The sequence below is a fragment of the Thunnus albacares genome, chromosome 17 (assembly GCF_914725855.1).
Source record: "Thunnus albacares chromosome 17, fThuAlb1.1, whole genome shotgun sequence".
Classification (NCBI taxonomy): Eukaryota; Metazoa; Chordata; class Actinopteri; order Scombriformes; family Scombridae; genus Thunnus; species Thunnus albacares.
Genome location: NC_058122.1, coordinates 22,954,911 through 22,973,791, shown reverse-complemented (window position 1 = coordinate 22,973,791; position 18,881 = coordinate 22,954,911). Strand labels below are relative to the sequence as shown.

The following is an 18,881-nucleotide window of genomic DNA, read 5'->3' as shown; positions in this document are numbered from 1 at the left end:
TCTCTTCATGGATTTTTTTTTCACGGTGGTGAATCTTCCGTCTTTCACTCCCAATTTTAATGTAACCAGGCTGTAGGCATACACTACCTAGCGGCAAATCTAATAACTACACCCTACTCCCGTGCTATCGATGGCTTCCAGGAATCATAGGGTCCCTCCTCGTACATAGAAGTATTTTCAATAAATGAAGCCCGATCTGAAGACAGTCAATATATGTCTAAAATAGACCCAAAGATGATCAGACCCGATCCAAAATGCCTTTGACCCAAACAGAGCAACTCCAACACTGGCAGCAGCATGATGCCAAACAACATAACAAGCAGCCTCAGTCAGAAAGAGTAGACACATGTCTTAAAAATCAATGTAAAATCACCCCAAAAGACATATTTTTCTCCTGTGATGATTTTGATACACCCTGTAATCAGAGCTGATAGCAGATCCACTCAGGTGTTGGACCTACCGACCCAAGACCCAACCTGCACCTGATTAGACCTCTGTCTTTACATGCCTCTTCTTTGTCCTGTTTAATGTCATGTAGTACAGTGTATAAATAACAGTGGATGATTTTAGATCATTATTTTGGCAGTTTGTTCATGTTGAATGTCTCATGTATTGGTAAAAGCAAAAAGCTTTTTTAAATGCAGCCAGTAATAGCAGAGAAAAATGCCAAGTTTCTGCATGAAGTCATAATCAGTCCGTTCTCAACTGTTCTAATATTATCCAGTACTCCCTTCAAAACTTCAGAGATTGAGACCATTACATATGCAGCCAATAAATTAGAGTGTGAATGTTTATCTTTCAGCGAGCACTTTGTTTTACAAATGTACACATCTGATGTTTTTTGGCATTAACATTACAGCATTCAACAGCTGAACAAATACATGCATATTTTTGCAACATGGGAAGGATCAGTTGAAACAGTGACCATAGTGCTGCTTATTGGTCATAAAGGGTAGTAAAAGCTGCATTTAGCAGTTATGTTATTGAGTTTCTGACTAAAAACAAACTTGGATAAAACTGTTGTTATTTTATTTTTGTATAATTATCAACAAATTCCTTGACAAGAACCAAAACCAATAATGAATGTCTGCTACTAAGTTATTGTATTTGCTCATTCCTCTTTGCCATAGAGCTCTCAAACAAAAACTATGTAAAAACACAAAAGAGCCACACAGTCGCACTGGGCGACATTCTCCTTTATAACAATGAACAAGGCTGTCGTAGTTGATTCTGAATCATTTTTGTGTTTACAGACATCACTATGGAGACTCAGGGACGTGGTTCTTTGTTTACACTGTCTAGTGTTCGTTTTAATGAAGGGATATGTCACCCAGTGCAACAATACGGCTCTTTTATGTGTTTTTAATAGTTTTTGGACAACAGTAGCTAATTGTATGAGATCCACATTAGCTGTGTTATGGCTGCTAATGGAGCATCATGCCAAAAAGCATTGTAAGGGCACATTCTTGAATATCATATGCTTTCCTATAACATGCTATATTATTATATTAACAATAAATCATGGCAAAATCATGTGACAAAGTGTCATTGAATGGCAGTGGGATTAAGTCAACCAACTATAAATAAGAAACGACCCTGTTCACATAGTTTGTACTTGTGGCCTGAGGCTGTTTTTCATGGTTTGGGTCCCTTAGTTCCAATTAAAGGAAATGTTAAAGCTTCACCATGCAGTAATATTTAAAGGATAGCGCCTTTCCAACATTTGCAGCAACAGTTTGTGTTTGTCGCTTTCCATTTTCGACATGACAATGCCCCTGTGCATAATGCGAGGCATAGAAATAATTGGTTTTCCAAGTTTGATGTGGAAGAACTTGACCGGCCTGCACAAAAGCCCTGACCTCAACCCCCACCCAACACCTTCGGGATGAACTGCAACACTGACTGCGGGACATCGGTGGCCAACCTCACTAATGTCCTTGTCGCTGAATGGGAGCAAATCTCTGCAGTCAGGGTCCAACATCTGGTGGAAAAGCCCTCCCAGAAGGTGGAGGCACAACAGTGACATGACATATGGGTGTAATTTTTGATTGTCCACTTAAAGGCACCCTGTGGAGTTTCTGACCTCTAGTAACATTAGTTAATAGTTTCATTTGTCTCATGCACCTGCACAAGGATGCAAACACATGTGCATGTGCACCTGGGTGATGGCGATACACCTTCCTGCCAATTGTTTCACATTATTCTACTGATGTACAGGTGGCTGCAATGTGCCAAGAAATGCAGCAATGTGCCAACGAAGGAAGGGAAGAGGAAGACTGCAAGCTAGTAAACACGGATGTAAACAACGCAGGATTTAAAATACTTAAAAAATCAGCTTTGGAAATGTTTTATGAGGAAGGAAAAGCATATAACACATTTGTTATACCTCAAGGATGCACACAACACTCACAAAACTCACCATGGCTCCTTTTTTGTTATAAATACACAGGAAGATAATGGCTTCATAATGGTACAATGAACATGTTAAAAAGGCCAAGTCCCTGAGCTGGACAGTGTTGAATGAGACATAAATGAAAGGACAAAGACTTGACAACCTCATAACAGCACAAGACCTTCATTAATACACAGGACATGATAGTAAAATGTAAAGGACGGAACAGACGCTGCATAGAATAGGACACAACATGATTAATTCCCCTCTTTTATGCCCTCTCTTCTCCTTTTTACACACACAACCCAAAAAAAGTATGTTTCATCCCTTCTATCCCTCTTCTATTTTTTTTTTTTTCATGTGAATTCATCCAAGCTGTTGCCTTATCAGTTGCTGTAGATGTTTGATTGATGACTGTGTCCTAGTGGGTTTATACTGCTGTGTATGTGTGTGTGTATATCTTGTGAGGCTGAAAGGTTACGATGTCTTGGTTCCAAAGTACCCTGAAGTGTCTGGCTGATCAGGTGGCCTGGGGAAGCCTTGAATGTCCGAGAGCACACTAGTGAATGTGAGGACATGGAGAGAGAACGTTATCGATTTCTACAAAGACTGCTCTCTCTTTTCCCATAAATGTAATGTCTCTCTTCGCCCTTGCCCACGCACTTGTGTGTGTGTGTGCATATGAGTGCTCTGAATGGCAGGATAAAGGTCCTTGGAGTCAGCACCGAGCCTTTCTCACTACCTGTACTTGATGTCAAGACAAATCAAATAGCACATCTAAGAAATTGTGTGTTATAATAAAGACTTCTTAAAAGCAATCCTTGAGCCAGAAGCCCCAGGTGCTGAGAGGTTTCAAACATGAATTTCAGTTTCTGACTCTGTGTACCAGCATCTGCTGAGTGTAAATAGCTTTTTTTGTGCCTCTGTTCCATAAGCAGTTCATATGAACCAGTCAAAAAGCCAAAGACATATTTTTCTTTTCTTTTTTTTGCACATTTCTTCTTGTTTATTGACTGAATAAATCAGCTAACCGGATCTTTCCATCTGTCTTCTTTCCAGAGGATACAGCCTTCGAGGCAGGTGTGCGGGTGCAGATCCACAGCCAGGTGGAGCCCCCGTTCGTTCATGAGCTGGGCTTTGGCGTGGCCCCTGGCTTCCAGACTTTTGTAGCCACACAGGAGCAGAGGGTAGGTGACCCTGTCTGATACACGGTTAATAGCTTTTTATAATCATTTCTCTTCCTTGTGCTGTTTTTCACCACTAATCCTCACGTTCGGCTTATCGCTCAAGAGATAAAAAAAAAAAAAAAAAAAAATCAGTGATAAATAACTTGCCATAACAGGCATGATGGGATTGTGTGCATGTATGCGTGTCTCAATACCCTCTGGACCCTCAATTGGCCTCTGTGGTCTCTTGGTGATTGTTGACTGACAAATGATAACTTCCCTCTCTGTCAGTGGCTTTGACCTTGCTGATAGAGAGGTGCTTCACTCTAACTCAGCCCCACTCAATCACACTGAAGCTTTGTTCCATCACACAAGGCTGATATTAAAGGCTGCAGGTCTCACAAATATACACAGCTGAACATTTTTGATGTAAATAGCCTTTTTTTTCTCTGTCACTGGAGGTTTCCACTTCACACGGTGGTTTTTTCCTTTTCCATCCTGAGCAAGCTACAGGAAAATGTGTTTCTAAACTGCCGAGCTGAGTGTCCCTATGTTTTGACTCCTCTCAGCTGTGTCATTTTGCTAAGGTTATTAATTCTGCCGTTGCTTATGTCTCTATTTTCTTTCTGTCTACCTCTTTCTGTTTTTCTGCCTCCAAGTTAATTTTTGGGAGAGGTATTGTCTGGCTCACCAGTCCTTGTCCTTGTCTGAGGAGACAGATTTCTGTCAAGATTAATTATTGCCCTCTATTTTTTTTTTTTTTTTTTTTAGATGTCCTCTGGCATAACAATTACATTTCCTTTCCTTTGGCAACTCTGGCTTTCAGTGAGGGTGAATGAAATAGCAGATAATATAATACAGATATTGAGGAGTTCAGTTTTAATTCAACACAGTTTAGGTGAAATCTCGCCTCACGACAGCTCGATGTGGTGCTGCGATACAGAGAGTCGCCTCAGCGGCAGCCAGGGAGGAGCAGAGTGAGATCTAGAGATGTGGTTAGGCCTCCTGGGTAATGAGCCTCCAGGGTTTCAGTCTCTGCTCATCTGTCAGCCCACTTCTGTGACTGGCAGGGCGAAGACAGACCCTCCTCTGCTTGCCTGCTGTGAAAACACTGCCCCTCTCCACAAGCACGCACAGCGGGAAAGACTGTAAATTTAGCTCCGGCTAATTAATGCAGAGTTGCACTTTGTGTAAAGTCTGAGAAAACCCTCTTACTGTGAGAAGCTCCCACCTGTCTCTTCAAGATTCTTCTTCTGCAAAAAACCTGAGGGCACTTTCAAACATGTCCAAAAACAATCACGATAATGATGATTGGGTAGAGTATCTGGGGCAGAGATTCGAGATGGGGCCTTGTGGAGAGTGATAAAAAAAAAAAAACTGGTGATTATCGGATCTTTATAATGGATACCAATCAGTCTGCCTGTGAAAATGACCTTGACAAAGAGTTTAAATGAACTAATTTTGGCTAATAATATCAGGCCTAGATCAAAGATGCTTCATCAAGTATGTAAGGCACAAAACTCCAAAGCCTGTGGTAAAGGCTGAATGAGTCCTCAAGCGTAGGCAGACAATTTTAGATTTAAGCTCTCCAGACATAGAAATTGCCTCTCTGTGGGCTTTTTTGACTGAAGCTAAAAGACAGGGTGCTCCCTTGGTTACTTGGAAAGTCATTCTTCCCAAGGAAAAAAAAAAACTCTCCATTATACCATTATTCCTTTACTGCTTCTTGATTCAAGCTCAGGGTCTTTGTATTTCAGTATAGCTCTGTGCTGTCAGGGACAAAAAAAAAAAAAAAAAAAACCCACAGCAGAGGGCATTTTTTTTGAATTTGTGATTTCATGTTGAGGTCCAACCTGCAGTCAGAAGTCTCAGTCTCAGCTCACCCAACCAATGCAAAAACAATGACCTTATTAAAGCACCACCTTGTTCTTAAATCCAACTTTTTGAACAATGTCCCTTACTGACCAAATTATAAAGCCTAATTAAAGCATTGTTGCGGTATAATGGGAATGAAATATTGATTAATAAAACACTGAGTGGGGCACAGGCCTCAGCTCTTATTAGATAGACCATAATCAGGTCAGCAGGTCCCAACACAGTGAAAAGTGATATTGAGCACCTCGGATTATCTGATTACGGAGAAATAATCAGATCTGGAATCAGCCACAGTTGACTCTAATTAGGCCAGAAGAGAAGATTAGCTGAGGTGTGAAGGTGATTTTAAAGGTTAAGGATTGCTGAAGAGCACCTTTCTTAAGTCCCTAATAAAATTAATAGCGTCAAGATGCCGGTATTTATTGCTTGCGCTTGCTGCTGGCATCAGGGAGGGCATGTTTAATTATCACAGGAGACATTATAGCCTTGCCCAGAAATGGCCAGAGGCTTTTGGGACTCTCAAATATTCAGCATACTTGATTGCTGTTTGGATTGTGTTTGAATTTATTGTCCCGAGTGTCGGTGATAGTGATTGCATCCGTAGACCTACAGCATCAAACTCTTTCGAAAGCATAGATAACAACATCGCTCGATAGGAGGGGTACGGTTTCAAATTCTGTCAGTACTAACAAGTAAACCGTTGCCAAATTTCACCTGGCAGGATATTGTGTTATGCCTCATCCAAAAAAATTGCTCTTTTGGCAGAGGGAGCTGCCTCGCTCGGGATGCATTGTGATGACAACGTAGGGAACTGGGGAACAGAGTGGGTGATAGATACTGAGTGCGTGGCAAGTGCGCTCTGCTTATGTTGTAGAGCAGATGGGCCTTCACACTGCTCGGCCCGGCATCCCTCGTTCCTCATCTGCTGTCCCAGTCTTCAGAGCGGCAGGAGCATTAGGAGAACATTTGGAGTTTTTGTGCTCCCGTAGCTGGGTGTTATGGGATTTTTTCCAACAGAGTCTGGCTATCTGTTGAATTGTTTTCTGCACCGCCTGGTACACTGGCTGCGTTTCAAGGACTAAGGAACGCATTTCTGAGAGCTGCTGTCCACATTTTGGATTTAATACATATACTCTCTATGTATTTATTATATTTTGTAGTTATCCATCTTGCTTCCCCACTAACCTGAAATCTCCTCTTTCATTTTATAGCTGACCTACCTGCCTCCCCCGTGGGGAGAGTGCGAGTCGAAGGCTCTGGAGTCTGGCTTCTTCCAGGTCTACAGCGTAACCGCTTGTAGGATTGACTGTGAAACACGTTACATCGTTGAGAACTGCAACTGCAGGATGGTGCACATGCCAGGTAAGCACCACCGCTGCTGTACTAACTTCAGAAAAAAAAAGGAACATCCTGACATTGTGGGTGGTGTATTGAGCATGTATTCATCAACAGGAGTTTTCAGCAAGGTTGCAGTGTTTTATGTGAGATTAAACGGCATTGAGAAGGCTCATATTGATATGACAAGTCAATACTGGATTAGGTGTCGGCATTTAAAAAAGCCTTGGGATTATGTGCCTGGCAGGAAAAAGGTGCTGCGCCTCACATTTGTTTCTAGATTCATCCAACTGATTACACTTTGTTTGGAGAGTCTTCCAAGGACTTAATGTTTTAACTCTAACATTGACTGAATTCTTCTTATTAAGTTTTCATTCATATTCTTCCTAGGTGATGCTTCATACTGTACGCCCGAGCAGTACAAAGACTGCGCTGAGCCTGCCCTTGGTAAGTCCATGTATACACACAACCTCACAAAGACGAAACTCACATACTGTACGCTGGTTTACATATCATTATTTGCCTCGGCGAGGATTAGGATAATTTTTTTTCCTCCTGTTGATACAGAGCTTTAACGCTAAACCTGCTTTAAAGATCAACGAGCAACATCGGAGAGAATTTAAACCTTGAGACGGCTCGACTTAAGAGCAGTTACAGTTTATCATCGTAAATGCCAAAACACTGATGAAAGAAAAGAAAAAAACTCAGAAATGAGTGACAGCCTCCGCCATACTGTACGTCCTCTCTGTCTGTAATTGGACCTCATTTAAAAAGGGAATTGTACAGTCAAGGAATAACTCGGCACGTAGGCACGGCACTGTTCTACTAATAAGGCTACAGGAGTGCTCTTTTTATGGTGGAAAGTGTGTGTGTCACTACTTTCTGGTTAATCAAGAGAACAGGAGTCATCTTAATATTCCCCCTTGTGTGAAGGCCTCATCAAGTAAATAACCGACGTCAGAGCGGATCGAGGCTGCAGTATTACAGTTCAATTTAATGGATGGATAGTCAGATTGATAATGTGTCATATTTCCTGCGTTGATGTAAATTATACAACCATGTAAAAGGTTTCTGGCAGCCTTGGCTCATTCCTTCAAAATTCAAAATTTTATATTAACTTTGTCAGTTTTATTAAATGTTCCTCATCTAGCTGTTTTAAGATATTGATCTGATTTTCGTGGTTTTGACTTTTTATGAATTTGCCCCGATACCTAAGTGTAATATTTTACTTTTGCCGTGGCCGTGCACTTGAGAGAGGCTCATGAAAGTCAGATGAGACGGTTTCTCTCTGATTTTATCTAAATTAAATTCCTTGGAAAGTGTTTAAAAGTCTAGGTTTTAGCCTTACAAAGCAGCGGGATCATAAAGAGGTGTTTTCTCATTCGTTTCCATCCTATTAAGGATCACAAGGACAGCCGGAGCCTATCCCAGAATGCATTGGGTGAGAGGTATGATCCACCCTTGGGCAGGTCGCTGGTCTACTGTATTAGGGCTTACATACACATACACACTTACATTTCCTCCTAAAGGGAGCACTGCGTTTCGTCCCTATTAGTCTGGATAGTCCACAGACTTGGCTGTAAAGAGTTTTAAAGGAACAGTCCGTATAAAAACTATTGACAACATTTCCTGCGGATTATCAAGAGCAAAAAGGACATTTTTACTGGAAAGATGCATTGCTGTTGATTTTTAAATTCTGTGAGCACCACATAGATCAAAGGTCTTCAAGCGCCCACTCAGTAAACAAGACCCGGGACCTCAGTCAGACAATACAGGTCAAGCAAGGTCCTGTTGTATTATGGTTCTCTAGTCTGTATGTCAATAGGTCTTGTAACCCGAGCGGATCTGAGCAAACATTCTATCAGCTCTGATCCAGTATTGCACCATAACAATTGCCGGGGAAATTATTTTTTTGTGTGTGTGTGTGTGTGTGAGGCAGAAAGTGTGAACATTTTGGAAGATTATTTTCACTCCAAAACTTTGAACCCATGAAGGGAAGACCTCTACCACATTGAATTGTATAAAGGCAGAAATCTCAAAACATCATTAGCACTTCATGGACCCACACCTTAAGTGTTTATTTATCCTCTCTGGTGTCATAAGAGTTCACAAAGAAATCATTGACTATAAAAAATCAGGAGTCAAAACTGCAGCCGGACCTTGTTTATCATAAATAGTGACAAAAAAAATAGCTTCTTGTGTGGTCGTGTCATGAGTTTCACTCACTTTTTATTGGGTAACTACTAAAATAAACAACATATTCACAACATAAGCTCAACGCTCTTCCGTTGTAACCGTGTCTTTAATTTATTCACACTTACAGTAAGCGGTGACGCACGTACACGTTACCACAGAAATAACCGTCGACCAGCAGGAGTCACAGAAACATCAGTAAAACCTTCTTTCCTCCCACACCAGCTTTCGCTCAGCCCCTACTTCTCCCACCTAAAGGAAAATTTATTTCTGGAGAGCCAGAAGAATGTAGCCAAGGGCAACAAAACTTTCAGGCAATCAGCATCAAGGCGGCTGTAAACTCCCACACCATAAGAGCATTCATTGTAAGTCACCAATGTGTCATTAACATGCACTCGAAACCACAAGTTTCGAAAAATATTTTCAGTGTCGACTCCTAAAACCTGAGTGAGATGGCTTTGGTGCTTATTCCAGGCAGCTCCTTCTCCTCTCTTTTTCTGTAATTGGCTTCATTTTTGGAACAGTGAGACTTTCACAATCCCTACACACGCACACACACACACACACACACTCAGCCTGGATCATTGAATGCAAATGAATCCTAGTTTAAACTCAGTGCCAATTTGCTATACCCATCAGAGAAGATTTCAGACGGTAAAGTTTGATTGGCTTTTTCCTCTCTCTATAACTGTGTCACTCAAGTTTTGGAGTCGGCACCGAAAAATATTTTTTAATAGGAGACAGCTGCATCTGTTTGTGAACAACTTGCTTATCTCTTCATTTGATTTTGAGGAAACTCAGACAGCTTATAATTACGCATCCAGACAGAGAGAAAACACAATTATTTTCAGTGTCTGTTATAGGTGCTGAACTCGAAATCCATCCTGCCAAAACTGTCTTAAATAAGTGGTTATATCAGTTGTCTTCCTGTCAAAAAGATATTTATTTACACTTTTTTACACAGTTATTATTAACAACTAGTTTTGCATTAACATTTAATACAATAAAAAAACTTTCCAGGACCAAATGTAATGAGATAATTCGGTCTTTTAGCTTTAAATGTGTGTGTGAGAGGAAAAAGTGCAGGCGGTGGATAAAGGTGCGAGGGCTTAGAGAAAGAAATCAATCATTTGAATGCACGAGGCCTTGCTCCCGTGTATCCAATAACGTCTCATTTGAATAAAAATGGGAGACCACTGAGAGGCCATATTGAATTTCCTCTCTCAATTACGTGACTGTGTGGCCCCGCCGGCTATTAGTGCACCGTGGGGGATAGCTGCCTCGTGCTCTGTGATCTGCGGGTCTGCCACAGAGTTGTCTCAGTGAGAAATAAGGCTGATAACATTAACTTCTCCTTTCAGAGAATAAGGGTTGGGATGCATGGGGAGATTTAAAATCCCAAAAAGCTTTTTAAGTCCAAAATCGAGAAGTTTTTTGGTAGTGAGAAACTACTTCGGTAATCTCTGGTGAAATTCAGTGCATTTAAACTTTGGAACTTCAAAAATTAAGACTTCAGCTTAAGAAAGTTATTTGTGAGGAATGTGAGCGGCCTCGGCGCCAGAGTAGCTTTTGATGGAGCTATATTTGAAAAGCTTGTGTCGCTTAACATTACCATCACCGCGAGAGAGTTGGTGTTATGTAGGAGGCTGTGGGCTTAACGCAAAATCATCCAGAGCATTCAAGATTTAAGTGTAACTGACGAGGCGGAGCCCTGAATAGAGTCTGGCATTTCTACATCAGGACATTGTCTCTGTCAGGCTGTTTCACAAACGCTGCTGGAGGGTGTTTAATGCTTTACATTCTCTCTCCTCCTTTGACATTGACAGTGACATTGTTTTATGCTGTTGTTCAGTCTTTTATGGAGTACACACATTTACAGGACTCAAGACGCCGCAGTATGAATGGGCCACGTGTGAAATCGTGCGTGTTATTTGTATGCAGAGAGGTATGATACAGTGTGAGCGACTTCTCTTTTTAGTCACACTAAAGAGACGGCAGATGTATTTTCCTGACTCTCAGAAGATGTATAAAACCCACACTTCAGCTTGAGAGCAATAAGCTTTATTGTTTATCACCAGTGAAAGTAAGTGACACATACAGTTGACACTAACATACTACAAAGATGGAGCTAATTAAAACTAATTAGCTGTGGTGGTGTATCTTGAACCGTTATCACAGCTTAACATGTTGTTTCAGATTAGTATGGTTTTAGTTCACAACGGCCTTGTTGAAACACAAAAAAAGAAGGAAAAAATTATGAAATGAATATTTATATTAAGCAACTCATCATTATTTTAATTGTGGATTAACCTGTTGATCATTTCTCCAATAGACATTTAGTCTACAAAATTTTTTTAAAATGGCTGATGCTTATTATTATTCATTTTATTTACTTATAATTTACTAATAATGGCTCCCATGCACTAATAATGGCTGTATGGATGATGGACACATGGACACATGATGGAAGGTCAAAAATCATGAACGGACCCTTAACATTGCTTCATTTACACCTGTATTAATGTAAATATTTGAAAAGCTGATTTTACTGCACAACTGCACTTGAGAAAAGGAAATAAAATAAGTTAAAAAATAAAAAAAAATGGCTGATGCGATTTCCCAGAGTCCAAGTGACATCCAAGTTTTTTTTTTTTCTTTCCGAAACCCAAAAATATTCTGTTTACAATGAACCAGAGAAAAGCAGCAAATCCTCATGTCGGAGAAGTTGGAAGCAACAAATATTTTGCATTTTTGCTTTGGAAAGTAAATCAAAATTGTTGTGGGCTAATTTCCTGTCAGTCGACTAATTGACTAATGAATCATTTCTATAGAGACTTGAAAAGTTCAAAAGCTTATACTGACTTCACAGTTACCTTGAGATTTATTCAGTTCCTGTCTTATTCAAGACATCACTCTCATATTTTAAAATATCATGATGTTTCTCTATCATCTAAGATTAATTTTACCTGCTGACTTTATTAGACTTAGTCTTTTTTTCATTTCCTGTGCTTTTAATAACATATGTCATTTGTGGTCTCACCAGCAAGTATTATTATTAAATTAATATACAGATTCTTTCATTTGTGCAGCAGGCTCTCCTGTTGATCATTTAATTGCATTTTATTATTTCACCAGCCTTTTATTTGAAGGTTTTTCAAATAAAAGGGAAGATACTTTGTTCGCCAGTTGGATATGGCTTGTCGCAGGGATTAAGGCTTTAGTCAAACTTGAATATTGTAAGCAAAATATTCATAACCACACCAGGAACTTCCCATCCAAAGCGGTGGTATATTACTTGCGAGTCACAATGCCAGCAGGATATTTTGTTACACTCTGCAGGTAGTTTTCTGCCTTAGAGTTTCAGTATGTCTGTGAATATGTGTATGTTGTTTCCAGAAGAGCTCACGTAATAATTGGCGCTCACATACTGCAAAGATGAGGTTAATTAAAAGTAATTAGCTGTGGTGGGTATCTTGAACCATTAACCAATGTGAGCTATTATCACATTTTTCTCCTGTGTTCATCATCTTCAACTCATCCTCCCACGTCCCCGTTCCATTTTCCCACCATCACTCCCTGTGAGAAGCTAAACTGTCGGCTTTGGAGAGCAGTAACTGCATGTGCAGGACACCATGCAACATGACGCGCTACAACAAAGAGCTGTCCATGGTCAAAATCCCCAGCAAGACCTCAGCCCGCTACCTGCAGAAGAAGTTCAACAAGTCGGAGAAGTATATTACGTAAGTCTTGTTGTTTGCTCTGTTCTGACAACCAGCAGGCGGTGCAAGAGATACTAATGTATCTGCTGTATTTATGGGTCTGCAGTTATGAAGTTTTAAACAGGTGAATGATACTTTTATGTAATGGTATTGCTTATGATGTTAGGATGATGCATAAAATTCCTCAAGTGCTAGTACAGTAGAATTTACTGTACTTTAAACCTATACATTGACACAATCAACGGGCCCAATTAATGAAATGCACAGATTTGATCTTCATTAATAGATTCTTTTTTGGGGATTCATCAGTGTTTTATTTTTTCCAAAATGTACCTAGGTAAAAATGATTGGCTGTAGTCTTGTTCTCATTAAATCCTCATTATGGTTTTTGTGTGTCATAGTTCATGAAATACCAAAAAAACACAATTGATGGAAGGAAAATACCAGAAAATATTCAGATCACTACAGTGCTTGTTAAGAACAATCTTGACTCACAAAGATGTGCATTTTAAGACAAGCATATGAGTAAATGGTAAATTTATCATTGAGATAAAAACAAATCAGTGGCCTGCACACATTTCATAAATCAGACGTAGGGTTTTCTCCTTTTTTCTTAATTTGTTTTTACAGAAAATGAGAAACCATTCACTAATGACACCCAGTGAGTTAAATTGATCTCTCTTTTTTTTTTTTTTTACCATATTCAGACATCATCCTTACACTAAGGCAGGCAAACACATCATTATTTACATTCACACCAACCAACAATTTAGAGTCTCCAGTTTAACTGCTGAGCATCCACAGGAAACTAATATATGAAAAAGGGAAAAAGGGAAAAAAGCAAGCAAACTCCATGCAAATATGACCCAGGTAAAATCAAGCTTTCCCTTCAGATAACATTACGAACCACCGAGCTTCTTTGCTGCCCACATTTTTATCTTTTTTTTCCCTTGTAAATATTGGTTTTAAAGGCCTGGGTATCTTTGACTGGCTGTGAAAAGCCGAGCCACTGCAATGAGCATGTCCTCCTCCCACGCAGTGATGGTGTTTCTGTGGTTGTACAGCTCTGTTGGAAATGGATAAACTGTTGATGATTGTGTTGCTTGCCAAGTGAGCACCTGATGCTGTGGGATTCATTCGGCCAAAAGTCTCATTTTACCTTTTTCAGAGACAACATCCTGGTGTTGGACGTGTTCTTTGAAGCTCTGAACTATGAGACCATCGAGCAGAAGAAAGCCTATGAGGTGGCAGGCTTGCTGGGTAGGTTTACTCCATGTTACTCTTATTTTACAGGCCTGAATCTAGTCTCCATCAGCTATGCTTTTTCTAGGGATGTACAGAAAGCCCAGTATTTTTATTTGTATCTGTATTTGTTGAGGCAACAAAATTATTTGTATTCGTATTTGAATAAAAGTGGAAATAGGTGTAACAATTCCCACTCCAAGTCTTGAACCCTGGACTTCCTGACCACAGACAACTGTACCGACCAGTCAGCCATAGCTCAGCTCCACCAGACTTACAGACCTACAGCTATTTATACATCCTTGACACAGAGATAGACAGCACAGCGGAACAGAGGAGAAAGATGGAGACACCTCGCTATGACATGTTTTTTTTTTTTCCTCCCAAAAACAAACAGTTTTTAAAATATTCAGATTTGTCTCCACACGAAGCTGATGAAATGCTATGCAGCAAGATAAATTTGTCAGTTCTTACGAGACAAACACCATCAATAAATGATATTAGCCTTTACATAAGCTCCAATTGAAATAAGGTTATTGCACTTGCTTGTTTTCATTTTTGAATGTGACTCTTTAAATTGCCTAACAAATATAGCCGAAGTACGGAGATTCGGGTCAGGATTGGATTGTTTTTCTGCGTAAAGCTTTGGGCTCTAGCCAGACTTTGGGTTGGTTATTAAATGTATCGGGAAATGTCTCTTTTTCTTTCTGACTGTGCCAGTCGTCTGAGTCGCAAGTAGATATGCAGTGCCCATTGGGAAGAGGGAAAGAGACAGAGTGTAGCCACTGTGTTGCATTAGCCTTGCCAGCAACGATTAGTAATTGGATGAAATAGGGCAAAACTGTAGCTTCAGGTCTTGGGTTTGGCAGCACCAGCTGGGTCCAGACAGGTCAGGTCTTAAAAATAAATGTACTTGTCGGGTTCGAGGTGTTTCACATAAATGAAAATAGCAGATGATTTGGAGGCAGAGAACACCGTGACACAAAACTGAGTGACATTTTACAAGTCTGCTATTGCTATTTTCATATATAAGGACACCTTCAAGCAATTTTATTGTGCTCGTACTGTGGCCACTAACCAAAGGAAAACTAAGGAAGCTATGTTCATGCCGAGACTGTTGATCACATCTCGACCACACAGACCACAGTTGACCGCATACAACTTTAACAAACATCTGCCAGCCGGTCGGAATCAAGTATTTTTCTTGGCCTTGGTGTAATGCTGTATACAACTGAGCTTTTTTCAGTCTTTCTCTCTACATATCTTGCTCTCTGTGTCCTCTACAGGTGATATTGGGGGTCAGATGGGTCTGTTCATTGGAGCCAGCATCCTCACCATCCTAGAACTGTTCGACTATGCTTATGAGGTCAGTCTAAAGTTGCTGTTTTCACACTTGTTTTCTCATATACCTGTTGAAACATCTAATAACACATGCACACAACTCCTCTACAGGCTCTTGCAGTGTTTGTCGGTGCAATAAACCCTGATAGCTCTTGTTTTTCAGTGAGGAGCTAGAGCATTGACTGATTTCTGACAACAGAAATGGTATCACTGATACAAAAAGCAGATAAAGAAGTAAATTTACCCCAGACCTTACTGAGATGAAGGACTGTGTGATGGTACTTTTCCATTACCTTTGCTCCATTGTGAGCCTTAGAGCTTCTCATGCTGCTCTCAGCTGCACAGTGTTCTGAAAAGCACATAATAGTCTCCACATCCCCTAGGGTTTTGGAAATACACAGGAAAAGTAATTTTCAAGGTTGATTTTTTTTTTTTCAATTTAATGGGCATAATGGAGTTATGGGTATCCAAAACCTTTATGTCACTAACATAAGCAGTTCCTAAGCAACTTTTATCAACCTTCAAGCTGAAATAATTTTGCCACCTTATTACTTTGTACCTTAAACTCCAATGTTCCTGTGCAGTGCAGTCAGTAATTACAAGAAGAGCTCATGGAGATAGTCTGTTACAGACTGAATGACGTCTGTGTGACTTTTATTTCCTGACGCGCAGGTAGTCAAAGACAGACTACTGGATCTACTGAGCAGAGAGGAGGAGGAGGAGAGTCATGGAGAGGATGTGGTAAGAGCGGCCTTTAACCCTTCACTTGTCAATCTCCTTCACAGAGTGCTCTGTGTAAGTGGAGCGTGTAGATTGAGAGTAATTTCACTCCCTCTGATCATGCTTATCAAACCCTGCCCCATTCTTACCCCTCCACACAAGCATAGAGGGAGCACCCTAGCAACCGTAAGACTGTGTTCAGACCGACAGTACAACGGCAATTTGTGAGAAAAAGGCTTCGCTCTTTGCATTTTTTGACTGTTGTCGGCCTGTACACAGCCTAATCCTAACCACCCCCTAACCCTTGCATACTTTTTTTACTCCCTGAGGACCAAAATAAAATCACTACATTTGAATCCCAGATATCAGTGGATTTGCATACGCAGAGCTTAGACACACAAATTTTCGCTGTTGAACAAATGCAAACCAGCTCGAAAGCACTGACCTTTTGGGTAAGGCAGAGGGGAGGCAGAGAATCTAAAATCCAGGAAGCTACAATATCATATTAGCTGTGTCACACCATCCAATTTTATACAGCATTGCTCTGCCTGAGTATAAACTGTTACTTAAGAGTCCTGGTTTAGAGACAGAAATCAATAGTACAAATGCGTCTCTTGAATCAACCATGTTATTTTATTGTCCTGATAATGACCAAGCTGTTAGTATGTTAGTAGCTAAAGCTCGCCAACCACAGTAGCTTTTCTACCAGCCCCACATGTAGTCACCAAGAGAGCCAACACTACCTTATTTACCCTTATTTTGCTGTGCTACTTTCTGGTCTGACATAGGACTGAGACTCTCTTAATCTTGCTTCCCAGAGTTCCTGTGACCCGGTGGCAAACCACTCTGAGTCCATCAGCCACACTGTGACAGTGCCCCTGCAGACTACGCTGGGCACCCTGGAGGAGATTGCCTGCTGAGGCCCTCCCTCCTTCCCCTCAGAGCCACACACACACCGAGAGGCTGCCTCCATTGGGTGGTGCTATGTCCTCTGTTTGGGCACCCTGCAGGACCTTTACAGGGGAGGGGAAGAGACAAGGACAAATACAAGGGTTGGTCTGAGGACAGCGCTGTGCTCTGTCACACCGCCCTGTCTGAGGCACTAATGGGGATTAAGGAGCTGTCGGCTGGACTTATCAGCCCTCTCTGTCACCCTGCACTGTACTGTAGTGGGAGGGCAGCCTCTGCTGTGCCAGACATGCATTGGGGTCTGTGTCTCCACATCCACACACACACAGAAATTCAGAGACTGGGTGGGGCAACTACCCAGAGGGGGGCTCATCCCTGTGCAGCATATCTATGTAACAAACACATTCATATGTCGCTCACTGCCAAAATGAACTGTACAAAAATTGGTTTCAAACTGTCCAAACTGCATGCGTTGATCTATCTTGCTCTCTTTGCTGATGCATACGTTGGACTGCAGTGTTGCTTTACTGTACATGTGTGCCATTTGTCTCTCTATCTGCAGGACCGGCCCATGACAAGGGCCCAGGTGAGATATCAAACTTCGAATGTACAGATTGAACATATGGTTGTTTAAAATCATAGTTCAGATGTGACTAATCCATCTTTGAAAATCTATTCTAATGAGCGATTTATCAAAAAATGGGGGCTGGTGATGTGTGAGTATTACTGAGGGAAAAAAAAAAAAAAAAACACCTGAACTTTCTGTTTTGTTTACTGAAAACAGAGTGAAATCTTAAACATTTTGTAGGCCACATTTTGCTTTTTTTTTTTTTTTTTTCACCTGTCAGTTTCAGTTTAATCAGTTTACTAAAAGGCATGTTTACTATGTGACTCCCGGGGTGCTAAGCTGTTCTCGACAGACATCTTTAAAGGGATGTCATACTCTTACTGTTAATTTATGTGAATAAATGACTGGCTTCTGGTTGCTGCACCTCACCACAACACCCAGCTAAGTGAGGTGGAATCTGAATTTATTTGCCTGCCAGACAGCAAACCGTGTACAAAACGCTCCAGTGAAAGAATATGCCCAGGGTGTTGTCAAACCATTATATTTCATTAACAGAATGGGGTGACATTTTGGACAGCTATACCATTTTATCAAAGATGTCATCATTTTGTCCTTCACCAAAAACAATAACCCTGGCTTGACTATTTTAAATAATTTTCATGATTATAAAAATGATTGCAAAAGTACCATGAGGACGGTTCAGCCAGAATTTTTTTTTTTTTTTTAGGATACAGGGTCTGCTGTATTATGGTGTAAATATCTGTGTTTTTTTTTCTCATAAAAACGGGTACCATGCAGACATGCCTGAAGCAGATCTAATTTAAAAGAACTTTGGTGAAACATCAACACCTGGTCCACAAGTGACTACATATTGGTCACATTTGTTTTGTAATATTACTCAAATTGCAGCTCTCCGTAGGTGAGAATGTCATGTAACAGGCAGTAGCATTTTGGGGTATTTGAATGTCAAGCGAGCACCTGGCATCCTTTTCAAAAACATCTGAATCTACAGTGTCCTCAGAAACAACAGTTGGCTTTACACCAAATGGTTGTGTTGAGACCATTTGGAAGATTTAGTGTATCTGAGTTTGCTATTTCTAGTCCATGATCATCCTAGCATGGTCTCTGTCATCATGGTAATGTACATTACAGGTAGGAATGAATTCAAGTGCTTTGTGAGACTGTTTGAATTATGATTTCCCATCTGTGCTTCAAACTGCCGTCGCTGTGTACTATCTCATGTTGTGGCTTCAGACGAACACAATCCTCAGTCGACCTGCAGGGGTGTGAGACAAAACGTGTCTAGCGACTCCTGGTGGCAACGACACTGGCTGTTTCTTCTCTCTACTTTGGCTTCAATCGCTATCGCAGGACAGCGTTTTCTCATTTTGTGATGCAGCATACAGTGTGTGTTTTTAATG

General features: G+C 40.7%; 1 protein-coding gene across 3 annotated transcripts in view; it reads left to right on the top strand.

Annotated features, from left to right (window-relative positions):
* Positions 1-18,881, top strand: part of asic2 (acid-sensing (proton-gated) ion channel 2) — a 409,078-nt gene extending 390,197 nt beyond the window's left edge. For all 3 annotated transcript variants that reach the window (XM_044330847.1, XM_044330848.1, XM_044330846.1), the window contains 8 exons: positions 3,452-3,579; positions 6,645-6,795; positions 7,159-7,215; positions 12,548-12,701; positions 13,849-13,940; positions 15,209-15,288; positions 15,936-16,004; positions 16,802-18,881. In XM_044330847.1, the coding sequence (XP_044186782.1) occupies positions 3,452-3,579; positions 6,645-6,795; positions 7,159-7,215; positions 12,548-12,701; positions 13,849-13,940; positions 15,209-15,288; positions 15,936-16,004; positions 16,802-16,903 (833 nt within the window). In that variant the 3' untranslated portion in view covers positions 16,904-18,881. The remainder of the gene's footprint in view (positions 1-3,451; positions 3,580-6,644; positions 6,796-7,158; positions 7,216-12,547; positions 12,702-13,848; positions 13,941-15,208; positions 15,289-15,935; positions 16,005-16,801) is intronic.